Source organism: Melanostigma gelatinosum (genome assembly GCF_949748355.1).
Source record: "Melanostigma gelatinosum genome assembly, chromosome: 8".
Lineage (NCBI taxonomy): Eukaryota > Metazoa > Chordata > Actinopteri > Perciformes > Zoarcidae > Melanostigma > Melanostigma gelatinosum.
Genome location: NC_136641.1, coordinates 21,594,503 through 21,616,347, shown reverse-complemented (window position 1 = coordinate 21,616,347; position 21,845 = coordinate 21,594,503). Strand labels below are relative to the sequence as shown.

The 21,845-nt window shown below is 46.1% G+C and overlaps 1 protein-coding gene across 2 annotated transcripts; it reads right to left on the bottom strand.

Moving 5' to 3' along the window:
- Positions 1–618: 618 nt before the first annotated feature.
- On the bottom strand, positions 619–21,429 carry LOC306780567 (segment polarity protein dishevelled homolog DVL-1-like). Of its 2 annotated transcripts, none has more exons than XM_079272986.1 (15): positions 21,050–21,429; positions 16,152–16,221; positions 14,103–14,224; positions 11,472–11,590; positions 8,379–8,517; positions 7,820–7,913; positions 7,605–7,674; positions 7,327–7,466; positions 6,666–6,742; positions 5,990–6,057; positions 5,687–5,818; positions 5,469–5,603; positions 4,781–4,948; positions 4,446–4,661; positions 619–2,338 (listed from the first exon to the last, which is right to left on the bottom strand). In XM_079272986.1, the coding sequence occupies exons 1-15, from the start codon at positions 21,217–21,219 to the stop codon at positions 1,446–1,448; spliced, it is 2,613 nt and encodes an 870-aa protein (XP_079129112.1). In that variant the 5' UTR covers positions 21,220–21,429; the 3' UTR covers positions 619–1,445. The 2 variants fall into 2 exon arrangements, with proteins under 2 accessions (XP_079129112.1, XP_079129113.1); XM_079272987.1 differs by having other exon boundaries at positions 5,741–5,818.
- Between the last annotated feature and the right edge of the window lie 416 nt (positions 21,430–21,845).

The window sequence follows — 21,845 nt, the reverse complement described above, 5'->3', positions numbered from 1 at the left end:
TGCAAACAGTGTTTCATACTAAAGGAGAGACAGAATGGAAAAATGCTCATAAAACTAGTACGTGTGTTAAGTCCCTGTTGTAACTGGATTTTCGGTAGATACAAACAGGGGTTTGCCATTATTTTTGCAAGGAGATCAGAATCTGAAGGCCAGGATTCCCCTTGAAGTCACTTTGAAGTTGTAAAATGAGAAGTGTCAGATGGTAATCATCACAGACAGCGCCTACATTAAGAAGACATATCCACAACAGTGAGGCTTTGGCTTTTATCGCACAACTTTTTAAACGAAGCAGACAACCGCGATGCTTTGAGCAAACTGGTTTACCTCCTGTCGACACGTTGAGTTTGCGTTCACAGCTGTGGTGGGTGTCCACTGTTTGCAATCCTGTTTGTAAGTTGACTTGCTTACTTAAATGTGTTTAAACCAAAGTGGTATGAATGTCGGGGTTCAATCACTGACGGGAATAATGATACATTCCACAAAGCACAGCTAGGACAGTGGAAATCGACCACTGAATCACAAAGGGTGATGTCTGATTGTCTGTCAGTCAGCCTTAGTAGACAAAGTATGACCCCGTTAAGGCAACAAGATCACATAAATAACATCACAAAAATCATCCAGTGTACGGATTCTTCCTTTAGAACATTGGCAAGAGGTAACAACTTCCCCCAATAACGGTAATACTTTAAACAGAATGTATTCATACATTTCTTTTCCTTAAAGCAGTTGAGACAGTCATGCAAGATGCAGCCTAGTTAAACCAACGGCTGGCTACAGAGCCTCAATTATAAAGTAAGAAATCCACGGATTGTGAACTGATCGAGGTTAGCGTTTTAGTAGTTGGCAGGTAGGAGCTTCAATAAGCCGGTGGCAACGCCACAGTTTAAAGGAACTGGGGCCGGAGGTTTGGTGCAACGTGCCAAATTTGAATCGGGAAAGAAATTACAAGTTCTCGGCCCAAAGAAATGTTCCTAAGTGCGGGCTGTCGGTGGCGGCCTGGGTCTGGGGGATTGAGATCCAGGCCCAGCAGCTTAAAGGTCTTGCAGGAGAGAAAATATCCCAGGTAGAGTACACACTCCGGAGAATGTCTGCGTGGCAGATTTAAAGAATCACCACATTGAATACCACTCACGTTTCACAAACTGTACACGTCACGTCAATACAAAAGAGGGTCTTCAGCCACAGAGGATCTGTGCTGGTGTGAGAGGCCTCCCTCCTGTTGCGCTCTTGCTGCCTGTATTCCTTTGCTGGGACATCAGAGGGATAGACAGCTAGCAGGGGGGGGGGGGGGGGGGGTTACGCACAGGGCCAGTAAATGTCTACATTATGAAGTTAGAGACGAGATGGTCAGAGGCAAAAAAAGATTGAGAGGCAGGAAAGAAAGGGCTGAGTGGGTTTCGAGGATAATTGTTTTGTGCTTGATGAGTTTTGAAGGCACTGTCCTGTCACATGATGTCAACAAAGAACTCACAGGGATTGCCCATAGCATGCTGGAAGGACTGGCGACTGGCGGTAAGCTCAGGAGGAACGGATGCTAACTCTCTCCCAGGAGGGGCTCCAGGGGGCGTGCTGCTGCTGACTGAGGTCTTGGGGGCCAGACGGCCCAGACAATAGGGGGGAGGCAAGCCTGGGGGGCCGTAGGAGGAGGCATGGCTTCGCTCGCTGTGGGCACATGAGCCCGGCCCCGGCTGGGTGAAGGGGGCGTGGCTGTAGGTGAAGGAGGGGTGGCTGTTCTGTGAATGAGAGTGACTCCTGTGTGACTGACTGTGACTTGATCGGGCGTGACTATGGCTGGAGACGGGTTGGCTGTGGCTGGAGACGGGTTGGCTGTGGCTGGAGACGGGTTGGCTGTGGCTGGAGACGGGTTGGCTGTGGCTGGAGACGGCGTGGCTGTGGCTGGAGACGGGTTGGCTGTGGCTGGAGACGGGTTGGCTGTGGCTGGAGACGGGTTGGCTGTGGCTGGAGACGGGTTGGCTGTGGCTGGAGACGGGTTGGCTGTGACTGGAGACGGGTTGGCTGTGGCTGGAGACGGGTTGGCTGTGGCTGGAGACGGGTTGGCTGTGGCTGGAGACGGGTTGGCTGTGGCTGGAGACGGGTTGGCTGTGACTGGAGACGGGTTGGCTGTGACTGGAGACGGGTTGGCTGTGACTGGAGACGGGTTGGCTGTGGCTGGAGACGGGTTGGCTGTGATGGCTCATTTGGCTGGCGGACCTTTCACCACGCCTCCCTCCACGAACGCGGGGCTCTGATTCGCTGCATGTTGACCGTTGACCCTTCTCCTGTGGAGAGGAGCGTCTACCTTTGCCTGCGCTGGGGTTGGATCCACTGCTTCGGCTTCCTGTTGAGGGAAAAAAAAAAATGCAGATATTTTAGCTTGGGCTTCTACAGTACAAATACACTTAACAATAATCATTTACAGTAACAGTCAGCAGCTCCAACCCGTCAGCTACAGCGGATTCGGCTACTGATAAACACCGGGGCAGAACGTCACACATTAAAGAAAATACAGCATATTATAAAGCTTAATTTAGCCTTCATGAGCTGCAACGGACATTATACATCACATGACATGTCATTGAGAGAGACATCTCCTCTTGAGCGCGACACAGTAAAATGCATTACTGCTGTCAAATGCTTTACTGCACTTTTTTTTTTAAGGTGTGACAAGATATTTTCTCATGCAATCTAGCGAGAGTCACCAGTCGAGGGCAAACACCATGATCTCAAAGGTTTCTTTCCCACATTCCACCGGCAGCAACTAATGCCATGGGCTTCATCTAATATCCACACACACACACACAGCATTCACAGATTATAAATGAAAACATGATACACCTGAATCAGAAAGACACCCCGTCAATGAAGTGACATCACTTTGTCAATATCGTGTTTTAAAAGTAGGTTAGTGTCAGGTCTCAATGCTGTTAATGCACACTACCGGCGTCATACTGAAAGAGGTGTACCACGTTGTTGCAAAATCAAACATTCCACGCCTACCCTTCCGCAATGAGCCCGACAGCACTGGGTAACGTGGTGCATGATCACCCCCTATCTGTGAGAATGATAGCACAGGCCTCAGAGTGATCAGCCTGCATCATGCACCTCCCAGCACAGTATGAATGCATGCCCAGAGGTGCAGAGAGGGAGAACGGACTGTCAGGAGAGTCACACACAGGATACACATGAACGAAGGAGGACGCAAAAAAAACAACAACCTCAAAACCACAGTGTGATAGGTGGAGAATGTTGAGCATAAGAGGAAGAGAGGAGGAATAGAATATGATGAAAAGGATGAACGATGGGATTGAGAGAGCAAAATGAAAGAGAGCAGCAGAGGAGAGGGGGTGAGCAGGCTTACCGGTTCCCCCAGTGTCCTGGGACTACCTCCTCCTTCAGCCTACCGTTGCCCAGCAGAAACAGAGGGAACAATAGAATTACACACACCTCCCAGCCCTTCCCGCACTACCTCATGTAGCCTACTACTGTGCATCTGTCCATTACGGGCAAACCGATTATTACACCCATAGCTCTTTTTGCTCTTTTCCTAGTCATCCAACGAAAAAAAATCTCTTCAAGTTATGAAAAAATTGCTCCTCAAAAATGCAAAAAACAAACACACATGCACTTATTTAGTAGGCAAACACATCATGACCCATGAACACTTGTTCAGAAGTGCCAAAAGAAACAAAACTACATATAAAACACATCGCATGTATTTTATATGTTCTTATCTGTGTTCTTATCTTTGTCATCTCTTCCACGTTTCAAAAGGTTGCAGATAAACCAACTAAACTCAGTGACAACCGGCGGAGAGCAAGACACGACGACGTCTGGATGAATCACTCAAAACAATGAAAATCAAGACTGACAGATGGTAACATGTAGCTTACTTTGATCAGTCTGGACCGCCTGGTTTGAAATGTATTACAACCACACTATCAGAGCCATCCACCTCTGTACACCCCCTGCTTCTCCACTGTCCCTCAATGCAGACATCAAAAACCATGCAGAAGCACGACACAAAGCAATATCACGCTCCGATTCAAAACGAAGCAAAAGCACAATCCAGGACTGATGAGGGATGGCCTCGGCGTTGATCATTTCAAGCTGGTGATTTGTAATCATGGTTGATCAGATTTGTTTTTGCGTGTACACACCCAGTACTGCAGAGCTGTCCGCTGCGTGACTCAGAATGCTCATGATTGACCTTTACAATACACATATTAGATTAATAAAGATGCAATCCAACGTCGGCTTTCTGCCCGAGAGAGGCAGAGCGGCTAACATTAGCATGAGTCAGACACTTGTTACTACTGACGTCGTATGTCAGGAATACTTGGATTAAGGAAAATGTCATGTTGCATGTTCAGTCAAATGATCACATTAATTAAAGAAAGCTTGATGGAAAAAAAATAAATAAATCAGAGGACCGTTTCATTGCTCACCCTCGCTGTGCTGGCTGCCTGCGCTCCCACTGTGGAAACTGTGGCATGGGTCTGAGTATCCTGGGGGGAAGCTGGGGGGTGCGGAGGGAAAGGGAGGGTAGGGGAATGGCTGCCCGCCCAGGGGCCAGGGATTGCTGGTGGGAGGGAGCGGTGCCAGAGTGTCCTGCTCCGAGCCTCCGCCGCTGGATCCCTCATTTAAATTGAGTGATGCCATGTCTTAATGGAAATAAAGCAGAACCAGAAAGGGACAGGTTTAGTTCAATCATTCTGTTGATAAAAAAAAAAACATACACATGCAGTTGCATTATTGACACACTGAGAGAAGTGGCTGTTACTTTGGCAGAGGTCTCCGAAGGTGTAGTAGCACTGCTCGGAGAAGGTGATCTTGTTGACGGTGTGTCTCAGGTAGCCATGTTTCAGCAGACTGCTCGCGTACTTCCTCGCATCCCGCCGGTCCTTGAATCCTTCTACTCTGGAGTAAAGCCAGTCCACCACGTCAGCACCTGACACAGCAAACAAACACACACAGACATGTTGGCTTCTGCTCTAAATGTATTGAACAGATGCTAAAAGACGCTCAATATGCAAGCAGCACAATATTGCAAGAGCTTTAAATAAAGTTGGTGTCGTTGATGCTAAAATGCTGCATGATACTTTTCAGGCCTTAGACATTGATTTGATTTTGTTTTTAGAAAACGAAGTGCTAAAACGAAGTGCGCCGCTGATACTATTTCTTGTATTTAGAAATAAACTGAAATGAATTGATGGATTTGAGGAAAACTAGTATGTTTTAAATTTCACTTTTGTAATGCAACTTTGAGCTCTTAAGGCAAAGGCAAACAAACATAATAATTTCTGTTTATTTTACAGACTTACTTGACTACAATTCCTCACAGAGAGCACCAATGTTCAGAGCAGGTCTGTGTGTTCTATTATTTACAGTAAATTACTTGTAAAAAACTCCAAAGCTTCGTCTACATGAAACAAAGGTGTGCTTTTAGTTTTGTGCTCAGAGCTTCTCACCAATGATGGCATTGGCGATGGTGATCTTCAACCACATCCTGTCTCGGATCTCGAGGCCTGAGTCGGGCAACTGCATCACCTTCACGATGGTTGCCATGTCTGTTTTACTTGCAGACATGGGCAAGTCATCAAACTCTGGTATGGGAGAGGAGTAAGAGAGGAATATTGACAAACGGAACTTTTCAATTGTTTAAATGTTGTAAGGTTATCATAATTACCACAGAATGGATGCTTCATAGAGTGTGTTGGAGGAGGTGGTTGGTTGTTTTTACCATAGTGGGGGTAAGGTCCCGTCAGGGCGGTGGTGTGTGAGATCCAGGCTGCTGGGTCAATGGGTCTCACTGGCTCAGCTGAACAAATGAAACAAATAAGGCAACTTTGATAAAAGATACAGTTTAACCGTTGTCAAAACTCCTCAGAGACATCAGTGTATATTGCTCCGGATGTAATAAAAACATTTGCTGTGATATCAATTTTGCTAGGGAAGTTAGAAATGTATACAGCACTCGTGTCTGTCTTACCACGAGGGATGGTGAAGTAACTTCGTGGAGACGGGTCCCAACATTTGGCAACAGTAAGACTAATAGGACTGGAGAAACAGAGAACAGAAAATCCAGTTAAACAGATTGTCTTTCGAAGAACAAAGACACAGGAGCAACGTTTGACTGCACCAAATAATACAGCAGACAGGACTGAACGGATGAATGTCTATAGTTAGCTGTTCGACTGTTTCAATCATCAGCTCAGAGATCAAGTCAGTGTTTTTTTTTTTTTGGTGTAAAGCACTTAACTCAAGTCACTAACTGACACCATATAATGATCTGCATATTTATGTACATATTTATGAGTATTAGTGTGTACCGTATTGTATGTACTATAAAAGCTCTAAACCTGTATAAACAGCTAAATCCATCAACAAACATGCAGTTTTGGCAACAATGGATAATCTGTAGGGATGTGTTTGTATTTTACACTCATGATTTTTCTCAATGGGGATTCCTTTAATTCTTTAAATCCTTTGAAAACCCAAACAGCACCCTATGAGATTAACATGTTAGCCTGAAGTGTAAGATGACCCTTAACATACAGTAAGTTCTGCTCTCAATGAAATAATCTTCTGCAGCAGTGAGTTCGATCATCACAAGTTCAATCATCACAACGCTCAGTCGTTGGTCTGAGCAAGTCGGATGTTCTTACCCGGTTTTGGAAACAATCTCCCGGAGGATCCTCACTGCGTCGTCATTGCTCATGTTCTCAAAGTTGACGTCATTCACCTGGTTGGCAAAGACAACAACATATACAACTTAATACATACATATTCAAAGTGTTTCCATGAGCGAAATATCATTTTGAAGCTCTGTAGAGGGCTCAAAAGTATTCATGCACTTGTACTGTGCACATTAATCTCTGCAATGCCTGTTGGGCCTTCAGACGCATGCAAATCCTAAACGGCTTTCTATGGGACACACAACACGTCATAATAAAACCTATTCCGTGAATGTTGGGGCGACAACAAATTGTAGTCAGAACATCGTATGTGTTTTATAGAGGGTGTAGCTGTAGAGCTCTGCCGCACAGAGATCAAAAGAGAGGCATTACCAGGAAGGAAAAGGAGAGGCAGAATTACTACTTCTACAAAAGAGCCTCGCAACGGAAGTGAATGCAACATTGTGGCTCTGAATGGGCCACAAAACCTCAGACAGAAATACTGTGCAGTCATATCTTCATGTGTCATGTTCAGCTTCCACACTGATCTGTGTGCTATTAGCAACTGCTATTCATCACAAAAATGTATGATGACAAAAACTCCAAAATGTTCAATCATGTTTTGTAAAATTGGCAGCATCTGCTGGAGTACCTGAAGGAGCATATCTCCAGGTTCTATTCTCCCGTCAGCAGCCACTGCGCCTCCTTTCATTATGGAGCCGATGTAGATGCCGCCGTCTCCTCGGTCATTACTTTGACCGACAATACTGATGCCTAGAAAGTTGTACTTCTCTGTCAGGGAGAAAGCAGCGAGCACACAGCGTTAGCTCTGAAAAACACTATTATAGCCGTGCTTGTACATTAAAACTAATATACGTTCATGTATATGTAAATAAAATGAAATCATAGTTATGGACGTGTCAGGTTTACCCATGTTGAGCGTGACGGTGATGATGTTGAGGCTCATGGTGGAGTCTGTGATACTGCTGAAGGATGAAGACTGGAAAGGCAGTAAAGAGGACAAGCACATCAGAAAGAGTCAACGTGGCATAACGTTGATATCAATCAGCCCTCTCATCCGTTTCTTATACGTCATGTCAATTTCAATCCCACCAGGAACAGGGATGCGTCTTTGAGGGGCTCACCCGGTCTATTTTGGCCACTTTGTGCCTCCGTCGGCGGCGCTTGTGTCTGCGCATCAGCTGTGAAGAAGAACTCTGTTCTGTGGAGCTACTGAGCCTGAAACACAGAAGAAGAGCGGTGATATGGAGAGGAAGACAGAGGTACAGAGTAAGTAGTGGCGAGTACGTCTACTACGGGTACTGTACAGAAAAAACACGTCAGCAGCTATTTAGTGTACAGGGTTAATCTGTGTAGATGTATTGACATTAGTTAGACGGAATAAAATAATAAATAAAAGAAAATGGTACTTTACATAACAAAACAAATCAATTGTCACTTAAGCTATATGTTGCCTTTTATATATATATATATATATATATATATATATATATATATATATATACACACACACTGTATATATACATATATTGTATTTTAAGGTGTTTCTCTTTTTTGTCGTTCCATGAACTACTCTTTATGAACAGTCGATATTTAGTTTCAGAAACAAACAAAAGCTACTGATCTCTGATCTGTGTGTCTGGATAGAGCAGAGGGACGTTTTGATGTGAAGTCCTTCGTTACCTGCTAGCATCCTCGTCTTCCTCGCTGTCAACGAATGAGCTGGACTCCAGCTCGCTGCTCATTACTGAGGCGCTGTCGTAACCCATGGCCGAGTCCCTTGCGGTGCGCTCTGATTTGGAGTGACCGTTGATGCGAGGGACTGGAGAGGGAAAGAGCAGCAGTGAGTCAGACTGGAGGTCACGCTAATCATCGCACGGTCAGATCAGAACGAGAGGGGAGAGACCAGGAGGCGAGGAAAGGCCGTGTTAGCGAGAGTAATATCATAGTTATCTGAACAACAGTGACCGAAACAACTTTCATCTTTGGAAGATTTCAGCATTATTGAAAAGAACTGAAAAGCAGAACTTGGATTTCGGTCAGACCTTTCAGTAGAGCACAGGAGAGTGAATGGAATAAAGCATCAACAATTACTTTGTCTTCAGTACAATATTGAAAAAGGTAGAAATAATCATACAAAGTTAAAACATTAATACAGCTACTTGAGATATATTCTTAATACGGTGCTTTACTGTCGTCTAAAGATGATCAGGAGTGTACTTCACCACCCCGTCCATCTCCATACGTACATCGCCAGTGAGTCGGTGCTGTCTCAGGGTGACAGCGGATTGGCCGGAAAGGTCTCAAAAAGCGAAGAGGGCGTGGCAGCCAACGTGTTCGCCGAGAGCAAGCAAAACATTCCAGCAATGTGGTAGTTCCCATCGCTACCTCCGCCCAGAGGGTGCTTTTCTATGAAAGCCGAGCTACTGCACATAAGCACTCAATCAGCAGAGACATGACATCCACGGTCAGGATCACAAAACCATATTTCCTCCCACGCTCAGATGACTGCCACACAAGAGGAAACAAAAAAAACAAGACAAGAGTGCAGGTTCACCAAGCCAGACTGAAATCTGTGTGCTCTGCTCCGTCTGCGCCAGCCGCTCTCTAAACCTCAGCCTGAGCTCCAGACGGTCTTTATACCCACCAGCTGACGGGATTCACAGCCTATCTACAACAGAGGCAGTAACTAACAGGGAATAAGCATCAAGGTACTCTGTGAAGAGCGGCAAGTCAGAAAACAAGAAGTGAGTGAGTCACTTTCTGCCTGGCCCTCTGTGATCATGACCTTTTTAAAAGGTGTGGCATTTCAAAGGACAAGATGGTTGTAAAAAAAAAAAGAATTCACATATAGTTTCATTTGAATTCATTATGATCCCTAAATCAATAAATAACGCACACGATAAAGTCATTGTGTGACAATTTGGTGGGTTAACAGTAACGGTATAAAAGCTCAAAACAGGTAACAATGAACTTCTACTGCAAAACTAGAGCACTTTCCCATTACATTTTCAGAAGAAAATGCATTAAACTAACCACAAAATGAAATCACATGATTAATACAACATTAAAATGTCAAATATCGTCATCAGGCGCAACACAACAAGTCCCTCTCACCGCAGCCGACAGTGTGCCTTCATCCGACGCACAGAGAAACTGAGCGGAGAGTCAGGAGACAGTAGTGCCTCCTCCTGCCCTCCCACGGCACGCAACTACAGAACGACTGCTAATCGCTCTCTGACCAATCAGATGACGGTATTCTCCAAAACAGAGATAACATGGGATTTGAGACGATGTGCTGTCAAGCCTCGGGTGAAAACACCTTCAGGTTATTATGAGCCCATATGCTTTAAGCAGCATCTCATCACAAAACATCATTTTAAGAAATTTTTAGAGTCATGTCTTACAACAGGTTAAGATGCAGAGCATTCTTCAGCCATACATTGTCAACCACCACAGCACAGAGAGAAGGAGAAGGGATACGTTTACCAGGGCTGCATACTTTCACCTATCACTGTCAAGCGGCTAGCATTCACACAGACAAAATCACTTGAAGCGTGTGTGTGTGTGTATAAGGTGACAGGGGAATTCCTGCTGGTGCTGCAGGCTGCGAGGTAAAGAGGTGGGGCTACCCGGCTCCTCCTGTACAAACCATGTGACTGAGACAGCAGCCACCGGGCTAACACGCCCAAAAACCAAGTCCATTCTGTGGGTTCTTGCATGCTCGATCTTTTTTAGGTCAGTCAACACAGGGGATTGAGGACAGATGCAAAGTTCATTAGGTTTGACGTATTTCCGCATCAGCCAGAAAACAACAGCTGTGCAGTTGGAAGTTAGCAGCAGTGGGTCTGACATGGAAAGCACCAACAATATGTCTCCCACTCAAGTCAAACCATGTCACAAGACACACACGAGTGACAGAATCAATGGATACGATTGTTAAAAAAGAAAGAAAGTTGAATCTGTTTCCAGAATGCAAGACAGTTACAGCCTTTGCTCGGACCTCAACCCGATGCTGTACGCTGTGCAGCTAATAGCATAATGAGTGCAGGACGCAAAGAGAGAGAGTTGCTGTGAAGCGAGGACAAGGGGAAGATAGACGGAGCAAACAACAGCAAACCGTGAGCGCCAGACGCCGCTGAAATATCACTTCCTGCCATGAATAACTATTTCTGCCAAGATATGTGTATGGCAAGAACTGGAACAGACCGAAGCCGACACCTCCAAATATTGCAGATAGTACGATGATGCAGATGGCAGAACACACCTTATGCTGCTGCACCAGTACACTCTACCTTGTCTCTGCTGTGGATAGTGCGGGCTTGTTTGTTTCATGGAGCAGAAAGAAAGCTGTCCTTCTCTTAAAATAAGTGATTTGAATAGAAATCGCTAACTTTCCTGTGAGATTTCACAAAAGCCTAGTGTCCTCTGACGGGGTATAATCATTGTAAAAGACTGGAGTGCGAGTCCAGAGTGGAAAACAGCCTCTGACCAAAGACAATCATTGGGAAAGACAGTTTTGACATCCAGTGAACTTAATCACCCCGTACTTTCTTCACTCCTCCGAGAATTTGGATGTTCTTTCTTGGTCTCATTTAGCAAGTTCAACACACACCATGTGATCCCCTAGGGCCTCTTTTCATACATGTCTGCTGTCTGTCCAATCCTTTTTGTTTTTAAAGGGAGTTAAGTGAGAGGCATTGAATTGCAAAAACTACAAAATGACAAGAAAATTGCATTTTTAGGATCCATCTGTTCCCGGCTGATAGTACTCACGCTCAGTTTCTCTCGCTCGCCTCCGTGCCCGCTCTCTCTCTCGCTCTCTGCGGTGGCTCAGGAGAGACTCGGTTCCCGTCTCGGTGTCCAGGCCATCGCGACTGCTCACCGCATTGGCACTGCAATACACACATCGGAAAACTTCAGTCAGATTCATAATGATGTACAAAACACGCACGCACTCCCTCACTGAAAGTCTTTCAAATGAATTCTCTCGGCAGCCTGCGACCAACACTCCTGAACATAATCCCCAGCTGCAATATACTTCTGTCTGTTGTAATATCTGTTTGCCTGCCAGTCAGCCTTAGGGGAATATGCAACTCATATTATCACTCTGTTTCAAATTCAATCCCTCAGGCCAAAATAGCAGTTTCATTGTTCTGCGGTATGTGATGTGTTTTTTACTAAGTGTCATTAATGACCAGATACCCTGGGAGGGAGCTATTCTGGACAATGCTGGCATTAATGAGACCTATTGAAAGCCCAGATGGTGCCTGGAGCATGATCGGGAGAGAGACAGAGAGAGGAGAATGACGGATTGCATTAAAAAAAAAAGCGAGAAGTGGTAGATCAGGTGTGGGCTGAGCAATCAGCTGGCCTGTGTACTCGGGGTCTGGGAGGAGTCTGGGAGGAGTCTGGGCGTTCTGAAGAGGCTGAAGGGCAGATTGTTATTCTGTCAGAGTGCTGGAGACTCTGTGGCCTCGGGCACCAGGGTTAAGGGTTACACAGCACCGAGGAAACCTGAAGCTGGTGAGAACTCTACTCAAGCCCTGTCAGTCTGTCACACACACTTAGGCATGTGTGCAACATGTACTTTACACCTGCATAAATAACGACACCGGCATGCCGGCACAGTCATGCGTTCGTGCACACTCAAATGGCTCATTTACAAAAGCGTACAGACAGATCTGAAGGCATGGAACACAAACATCACCCTGCAACGGTTCAAACGTCCTCTCACTGCTCACTGGCGGTGTGTGAATGATCAATGCATACGAGAGAGCAGACGAGATGCCGTGTCCGCTGTGTTCACTCAGCGGGATACGGCGCTCGGTGAGGCATGCTAACACACTTCTGCCACGAGGTACTAATGCGTGCACCTGGGCCGGGCTTCACCGACACAGGCCAGTGCATGCATGCAAATGTCACCGTAGATGCATAGCTGGGAACGCATTTCGATTGGCAGTGATCGGGCAGCAGTGCAGTGATGGATGTGGTGGTGACTGGCTGTCTGTCAGGCTGCCGATGGCTGCTTACCAGCCAGGCGGCAGCTCTGCTGATCCGGGGGGAGATTATCCAAGGCGCTACGCTGCAGCTGTGAACGAATGCAACCTCCTTTCAACTCACCCCCCCCCCCCACACACACACACCGGCCCCCCCTCTCTGCTGCCCATCGCCACCCCTTCCCTCTTGGGAAATGGAGACGGTGGTTTTTAATGTCCGTTAATCCGGATTACCAGGCAGAAGCACATCAGTTGTGTGCATTCTCAGCCCAACACACTTATTCTGTGTGCACATCAAATAGAGCCATTCATGCCGACACACATGAATAAAGCACAAGAGAAAATGAAGTGGTAATAATATTCTAGCTGTTTACAGAGAGAGGAAGACTGGATTAATTTCAGAAAGAGAGGTTTGCTGTAGGGCTATACCACGCTGGTTCTCTGGGAGAAAGGCCTGCCTGTCTTACTCAAAGAGGGGAAAAGAAAGGGAGAGTGAAGGAGGACGGGGGGGGGGGGGGGGGGGGGGTATGACGTGGGGTAAAGGGGCCGACACGCTGACGTCTTGCTCCACTAGGTGGCGGTACTCCCGGTTAAAGCTGTCCGGGAACAATAAAACCATCAGGCCAGCTGACAGCCAAACAGCAGGCGACAGCCCGTAGAGGGCAAAAGCGAGCTGAGATGTCAAACACTGGATGAAGAGATGCACTGAGACATGACAGATTGCATGTTCTCAATATAGAGCCTCAGCCATATTGCTCTCGCGCTGTAATGGCAACAACCCTCGCCCCCACTGCCCCCAGCCCTCACAGCTATATTTAGCTTGGGACTTCTCCTCAGCAAGTGCAGTGATATCCTCTGTTCAGCATGTTTGCAGTCAACGTCTGGGCTCAGGTAATATAGTCACCAGGCTGTCGAAACAAATCTCCATTTCTGAGTTTTTAACGTGTTTTTGGGCCACACGTGCCTTTATGAGCCGAGCTCACTGAGTGCCAGTTTTTGCCTGAAGACATTTATGCTGTGAAGGCTATTTCAAGAATCAGCAGCACTGGCGGTCGTACGCATCATGTTTACATCGATGAGCGCCTCACTCCGTGGTCGAGTGGGCGGGAGAGAACATACACACATGTGAGAGAGATACTCACGCCCATGCATGTTCCCCACACTCGAAGCTTTAGCACGTGCTTCATGCCGCATCCACACACATGAGTAGAGACCACCTACACCTCCCATACGAGCCCGTGATGACAAACCTCTCTGATGAGCGTTCCACATCCTGATGAGCTCACCGAGCCGGTGTGAAATAAAGAGGTCACCCAGTGCACAGGACCGTGTGCTTGAATACATCTGCCTACATGCCCGTGTGTGTGAAATTGTGCATATGTGACAGGCAGTAATCAGCCCTACTTACTGGAAGGAGGGGGGCCGTGAGTCTCCGATGCCCCCTGTTCTCTCGAGAGGAGGGGGCAGCTCTGGATGGCTCTCTGTGCTCTGAGATCCTCCATCAGAGTGGGCACTCTCTGCCAGGACCAACTGAGAGAGGGAAGTGGGAAAAGACATATTCATGCTCTGAGAGAAACACAAACAATCATAAATATTCTGTTGCGTGATATAGGCCCCATAGCGAGGAGAGAAAAGAACCTCAACAGACATAAACACACAGTGATGCCGGCACCAGAGACAAAGCACATCTTGTGTGCGAGATGCCGCAGAGAGGCTATAGCGATGAGGACGCATAACAACTTGAGAAACACAGCAAACGACACGGAAACTTAAAAGCACCGCGACGCTTTTACTCAGTAGAGCGTCAGTACAAAGGATGATGTACAATGACCCATAGATACAGATACTTTCCTTTCATCAGAGCCAGAATAATGGAAGATAAAGCAGCCAGCCGTTAACAAGTGTACGGACTGTGATTACTCTAATGCGAGCTTTGGGATTCGCAGTTGCTCGAATTCAAAACCTGGAAGAATTTCTCCATTTTCCATCACTGTTCTGTTTCTGCTCCGTTGTGATTGGCTTTCTGTCTGAACGAATGAGCACTCTGATCCTTGGTGTTCCAGTTTGAAGGAAAACTGCTTTATAAAGATATCTGTGATGTGACTTCTTCACCACACTTTACACCGTGCACAAAAAGAATCAGACACATGAACCCAAAAATATTTCTCAGGTTTCTCTAGTCTGTTTACAGTGGGAATTGGTAACATTTGTTTTAAAACATGAATAAGTTCTGAATTGACTAACCATGAGAGGTAGTAGTGTACATAAGTAGTGCCTTAAGGTTAAAGGTTAAAGGGTATCCCGACATTTGTTCATTTACATTTTTCATTGTATGTTTTTAACAGAAGAAAAAAGAAATACACATCGAAATCCCCATAAAGCATCTCTGCTAAAGCCCATCAGTAAAGATGCAGTGATGCCGCAGCTTAGATTGGTGGAATAACAGCTCACGCTTTTGTACTGTAAACGGATCTTAAAGAAACTCACAGTTTATATTGAAGCAGCCAAAATAATCATAAAAGCACACAACAGGATACGGATGCTAATTGCATTACAGGTTGCTGATATAAGGTAATTAAACAATGTTATATCGTGGGAACTTTGCACAGAAAATGTATTCAATTTGTAAATTAAAATAATTTAAAAAAATGTCATCAACATCTATGAAAATCGCCTGAAGTGAAAGGCTGGTGCCGTGAAATAAATCTCTTTATGAAAGGGGTGCCTTGGTTTGAAGAAGATTGGGCACCGCTGGCATCATGTGAATGAGTCATGAAGACACACACATTTGGGCTAACAGTGTGGTATAGTGAGACCCCGTTTCATTACAGGCTTCAAGTCCTCTCGTTAATACTGTATCGACACTGAGTAAGTGATATTGAGCAAGACAGTCCTTAACGGCTCTACAGCCACCACCGCGTTCCTGATTCTGACCTCTGACCTGTCTGGGGAGCGAACTAATGAATTGCTCCACAGAGATCTATAAAGCATAACACTGTTGTACGGAATTGTTTAAAAAAAAGCCACAAAGTAGATTAAACATGTCAAACATCAGGATTTACAGCCAGAGCTTTAACCTGTGTCTTCTGCTCTGTATGACAGAGATCTAAATCCTCATTGAACACGATTTATCTGATCATACTTTATTGTCCCCGTAGGGAAACTCGGACCACCAGATAGCTCACACAAGACAGTATGATATTCCTTGTTTTAGCAGTCAAACTCATCTTGTATTTGGTAACAGTAGCTAAGTACAACACCTAATGGAATCACCCACACCTGTACAACACAGCTGAACAGCGCGATCAAGGTGAAGAGTGCTCAAAAAGCTCTGTGGAGGCGTTACAAAAACCACATTTACATCATCCATGAGTGCGCCGCACATATCTTTGCCTGGAGCGGAGGCTGCACAGCCAGGAGAGAGTGGCAGCAAGGGTGCACCATCCGTCTCACTTACCCAGGACACTACTCTCCCGTTGAAGCAGGGCAGCTTGGCGTTGTCATCGGAAATCTCTTCTTTGACAACCCTGGGGAACAGGCAGACAGAAGCAGTCAGGCGAAACGACCAGGAGAAGGACACGGAGTCAGCTCAACGACACAATATATACGGTCTGGAGACACTTTCCCCTCTCCCGGCCTGGTAATACATAGTGAGAGACATTCACGCTTTGTCGGTCGCATTCTCCACATGGCTTTCAACCAGCTGTGCTATAGCACGGATGAGCTCAGTGAGCAGCAGCGATGACACTCTCAGTCCGAGACTCTTGGTTGTTGATTTATGAACGTCGTGGCTGTCCGTCATCTGCAATGACAGGGTCTAATATTAACCTGCACAGGTGGGATTAAGTGATAGACAGACAGACGGACGTATGAATATCTTCAGAGGGCGTCAAGGCACAGGAGTGTGTATTAATAGAGTGATCTAGCGTGTGAACCTCCCTTAGCGTGTTCATCTTTGGCTGTAAATTCCCAGCAAAAATACCACCCAGTTACCCTCTGACCTGCTGGGACACAGTTCAGCAGCAACCAGTCACCACACCTGCTCGGCTTGTGTCACACAGATCAAGCCGGGAGCTCGCCAAGGGGCACAGCAGATGAGCTGGCAAACCCCTTACACACACACACACACACACACACACACACACACACGGGGCTAAAACACCCCGATGTATTTAGCAGTTTCCGTTATAACCCCCTGTGTATCTTTGTGCACATTGTTTTGTTTTTTTTGCAAAGAATTTTCCCAGAAATGGTGGAAGCAAGCATTTTGAGACTCTGCGGGGATCTCACATTAGCTTCTTGGCTTTGAACGCGGTACATGAAAAGGGCGAGGCACCACTTGAGAGCAGCAGGAAAGCCGAAGAAGATTTCATGCAGGGGTGTCTCTGACAGCGACTTTTCAGCTTCTTTTTTTTTTTTTTTTTATCCCCACTTCTTGTTTTGCCACAACTTCCCTGCTCCTGAAATGATTAGTGTGTTTTTGTGTGCGCTGCCGCTGTGGGAGCTGTGTTGATGGGAGTGGTGGACAGAGATAACGTAGCCTTGTGGCTGGAACTGGCGGCCGCAGACTCCGCCGCTGTGGCCTGTTCCACCTCCAGGGAGGAAAAGGGAGGAAAAGGGAGGGAGGGAGGCGGCCGACTCTGCCGGCTGCTTGTTAGGTAGGAAGTGTTTGCATCCTCCCTCTCAAGCTGCATGACCAGCTGTAAGGTGACTTGTGAGGATGTGGGAGTGGCCCGTACAAATAAAATATCAGCAACACTTCTTTTCCTAACGTTTGCCAGGGATACGAGTACCTGTTCCACTTGCTCTCTTGCGTGTAACTGTCATTTTGTATGGTTTCTGAAAGAACTGGCAAATCTCTTTAACATATCTCGTTCTGTTGCAAGAACTGAAACCAGAAAAACCAAAGAAACAATTCCAATCATAACAGATGACGTCTTTATCATGCAGTAAAAGACGCATGGCCTGCATTCTCTTCAGTTTGCATCTGATGTCAGGAGAAGTGTTAGTTCCACCCTGAGCACTGAACAAGTACAGACACACACACACACACACACACACAGTAACCTCTGCTCAGATGAGCATATGTCTGGTGTGGGCTGCTGTCACAGATCGGACTTCTTAGAGCTGACAGCTTATATAAGTCTTAACAGATATTACAGGACAATGACACAAGATCTGGCGACGGCTGAATAGTCCACCACTGGGGATATTTGTGTCGCTGGGGAAGATTAGACGTGTTTGTTTATGCTTTGTGAGGCAGAGGAGGGCTGGGTAGTTACGGCCTAAACCAGAAACCAGGGGCAGGAGAATCCGGCCAACACCGGCAGCAGCAGTCCAAGGACTTAGGTGGGCTGATGCTAATGACACTATAAACAGGGAAGCTAAATATTTGTAGTCAAACCAGATTGTAAATAGATTGACTTCAATATGAAACAGTCAGACTCAGTAAATGGCTAAATTAAACTTCAACCACCCAGAGAGCTGTTAATAACAGCATGCATACTGTTGCCATATTTAGTACGGTAGCCGTGTGACTTTCACAGCATCATAAAAACAAAGTTCGGCTTTTTAAGGTCCATTTCCAGACAAAATGTTAATATCTCACAAGTATTGTACAGCCACCACACGATTAACAGTCTTGTTGCAAATGTGATGACACACAAATGCAGCATAACCTTCGAAATCTATTTTGTCCTCTAACAGCGAAAACAGGCGAGGTGAGGCAGAGGTGCATGAGTGCAGAAAGCTGCAGATTGTTGTCCTCTAACTACGGGGGCTTAGCACCCCTACCTCAGCAGAAGAAAGATTCCGCTAGCAGCCCCCTATTTTCCAAAAGGCACAAACACGACTGTTTCTTTCAGAGCTTGGGCTCGGCTGCTCCCTCAGCTCCAGAGTGCCTCTGTGACTTGCATTATAGTGAGGTCTCAAACCCACTCACCACCAGTGGCAATGACAAAACGCCACGTCATCACCTTGACGTCTCCAAAAGAAAAAGCCAAGTGGGTTGCTTGAAAACAACACTGCCTCAATGAGCTTCCCGTCTTATGAATATTGATGAGTGAATGAATGTTACGTGGTGGTGGTGGTGGGGGGGTGGGGGGGAACGACCGAGGTATGAAATGTGCACAAAGAAACGTTCATCCTTTAATTTGCTGTGGTGTGTTGTGTGAATAGAAATGCCACAGCCCATGTTTACATGTATCCCAAAGGGAACTGAAGTGACATGTGCACTGCGGTAAGCTGAGGCGTTTTGGGGGCAAACGCCCGTTTATCAAATTGGTGTGGCCGTTGCTTAGAGAGCCGATATTGCCGGCACAAATGTAGTTCAGCCATCCCTTAAGAGAATGGCTGGTTTCTCCGGCGCAGCAGGGGGTCTACTGCAGAGGCCCTTGCACTGACTGCTCATTTACATTTCAAACACAGTCTATAACTGCAAGGGATTTGATGTTTTCCCTCTCTGCTCGGCAGTCTTATTCCTCCCTTGCTAATTCTCCAGCAGCCATACTGGCTCTGTGTGTAAGAACGGCTCCCACAAAGTGCTGCTATCCTCTGTGCCTTTGACTGGTTTTGCTTCCATACTGTGCCAGGTGCCATACGGCACTGGCAGAGCCTGAATATTCAGCCTCGACTCAAAGGCTGGAATGCCGATGGGGACGCCTTCGCGAACTGTGCATCAACAGCTCTGTGTGAAAACATAGCCATTCCACAATGTCCAATTCACGACGTCATGGAACATGCTTTGTTGATATGCACACGCAGGAGCCGGTGTTCGGCAACACGGAGCCTCGTCTCTATGCGGAGAAAGCAAACACGCTTTGTTTGTTTCCATAATCTGCTTGTCGATCACCTGAGGCCCAGTGAGCAGCCCGGCCTGCAGTGCAACAGAGGCAGGAAGCCGGGGCTGGGGGGGGACAAAGCGCCGCACCAAACCTAGCCCGCCTGCCACCAGGAAGAGACGGTTTCCCTCACGAGGTCAGGCTGCAGTGGGAATGTATGACGTTTGGCTCTACAGACACTGCCTAGCCTCTGCATTTCCTCCAATCGTGTTGGCGGTTACAGCGCTGTGGTGATGTTTTTTTTGTCTCGTGTATGACTGGTCAGACTGGAATGAGAAACAGGCACTGACACAACTATGTCATCCTCAGCAGAGGCCTGATACGAGTAGATCTGGCAGACCAAGAGAGCTGTGGAGCTTTGTAGACCCGCTGTAGCTCCTGAACATCAGGATGGGATTACAAAGAGAGGAGCCGCGAGAAAACAAAAGGAGAGAGAGAGAGAAGAAAGAAATATTTCTGTTCCTCGTAAGGTCCAGCATGCAGTGGATGAAGGAAGTAGCTCCTGTGGCTTTCTGGTGTATAACTCACCATGGAAAATAGTCAAATGAGATACAGTAAAGACAAATGAATCTAAGTCTACTTTATCTACTTCATTCATTTGCTTCAAAAAATCAATTTGCATGACATGGAATGTGTCTGAAATATTCTATTTTGTTCTATAACTAATGCTACAACATACAGTAATTCATTTATCTCCATCCTAACGACGTCTAAATACATGACCAAACTGATGTAGAAGTATATTCACTTTGCATTATTTTAATTGAATGCATTCGTCAGGAAAACAAACACACATTACTGTAATAACGCAGCTTATGATACTATATATCGTTAGAAAATAATATATATATTCGTTTGCAATTAAATGCAAAAGGTGGTTACACGATTGCATATCTTACAGTCACAATCACTGGCTTGCAGGGGATTCAACTGCAGTCCATTGTGTGCGTTTGCGTGTAAAGAAAGACAACTTTCTGGGCTATCATAAGTGGATATGAATAAAAATATACACCTTTAAACGGTCATCTTTTACGATCCTGAAAACCACACTAACCAGGCGAAACCGAAAACAAAACAAGACAATGTGAAACCCGAGAACTGGAACATGTGGTGGCTTTGTCAACACTGCTCCCACATATACATTGTTCACGTATCGACACTAATGAGGGTTAATATGTTGACATGAATAAGGGGAGCGGGGGTCTGGCTCTGTGTAATGCGTGCAGGGCTGCGTCATTAGGGCTCTGGACAGATCTGGTATCACTTCAAACACTCATGTGTCTCCTCCACTGCGCACAGGACAGCAATAATGAGCAGGTGCCAGGAGCATGGAAACAGACATGGCACTGTAGTTTGCACACATGTAACAATGTTACACCGTCTGATGTCGCCTATCGCGGCTTGTAATAAGCTTTTGATACATTTATACACACACAGACACGCGCGCGCACACCGCAATAATAAATAGCAAGTGAGCCAGACGAACGGGCTAATAATAATAATGGTGGCCACCTACCCAAAATCCTGGTCCATCGATTTGAAGAAGAATTTGTAGCTATTGACCGGACGGTTGTTGAGGACATTTTTAAAATCCGCTAAGGTGACTTTCTCCGGAGAAACGGACAGTTTGACCAGATAAGGGGTCTCCTCCTCGTCTATGTGATATATTATTTTAGTCTCCGCCATGAGAGTGAGGGGAGGACAATCATTGACACAGGAAAGGAACAAGGGTTGGCAGCGCAATAAACAGGCCTGCTATGTTACCAGCTACCCGGAGAATAACATAACAGCATTCCCTAAAACATAACCCGGTACAGCCCACGACGGAAGAAAACGCTCCGTGTGTTTGACGAGCACAGTGAAAATCCCGACATAATCGCGTTACGAGTGCCTGTATTCCTGCTCCAGCGCGAGTCGGTACGGTGGCTCTCTCGGCACTAAAACAGGAAGGGACAGTCCACATCCTTGCGATATGGAGTTGGGAATATTGCAATTTTTCACAAGCTAATTGGTTAGACAGTGCTGTCATCTAGCGGCGTGTCCGGGCTGTGCGCAGGCCCACACGCCCGCTCACACCACTGTACAGGCACGACTGGAACAAAGAGGCGGAAGACTGGCTTTATGAAGCATTTTTTAATTATTACCGCTAACCCCGATATAGCGGTGGGGAATGACTGTGTGAAGCGGTAGCAATTCAACTCAACATCATATGAATTTAATTCGATACAATTAAATATTTTTAAAAATCGATGTATTCTAATGAAAAAATATACATAGTTTGAGATACATGACCTATTTTTTGACACGAATAT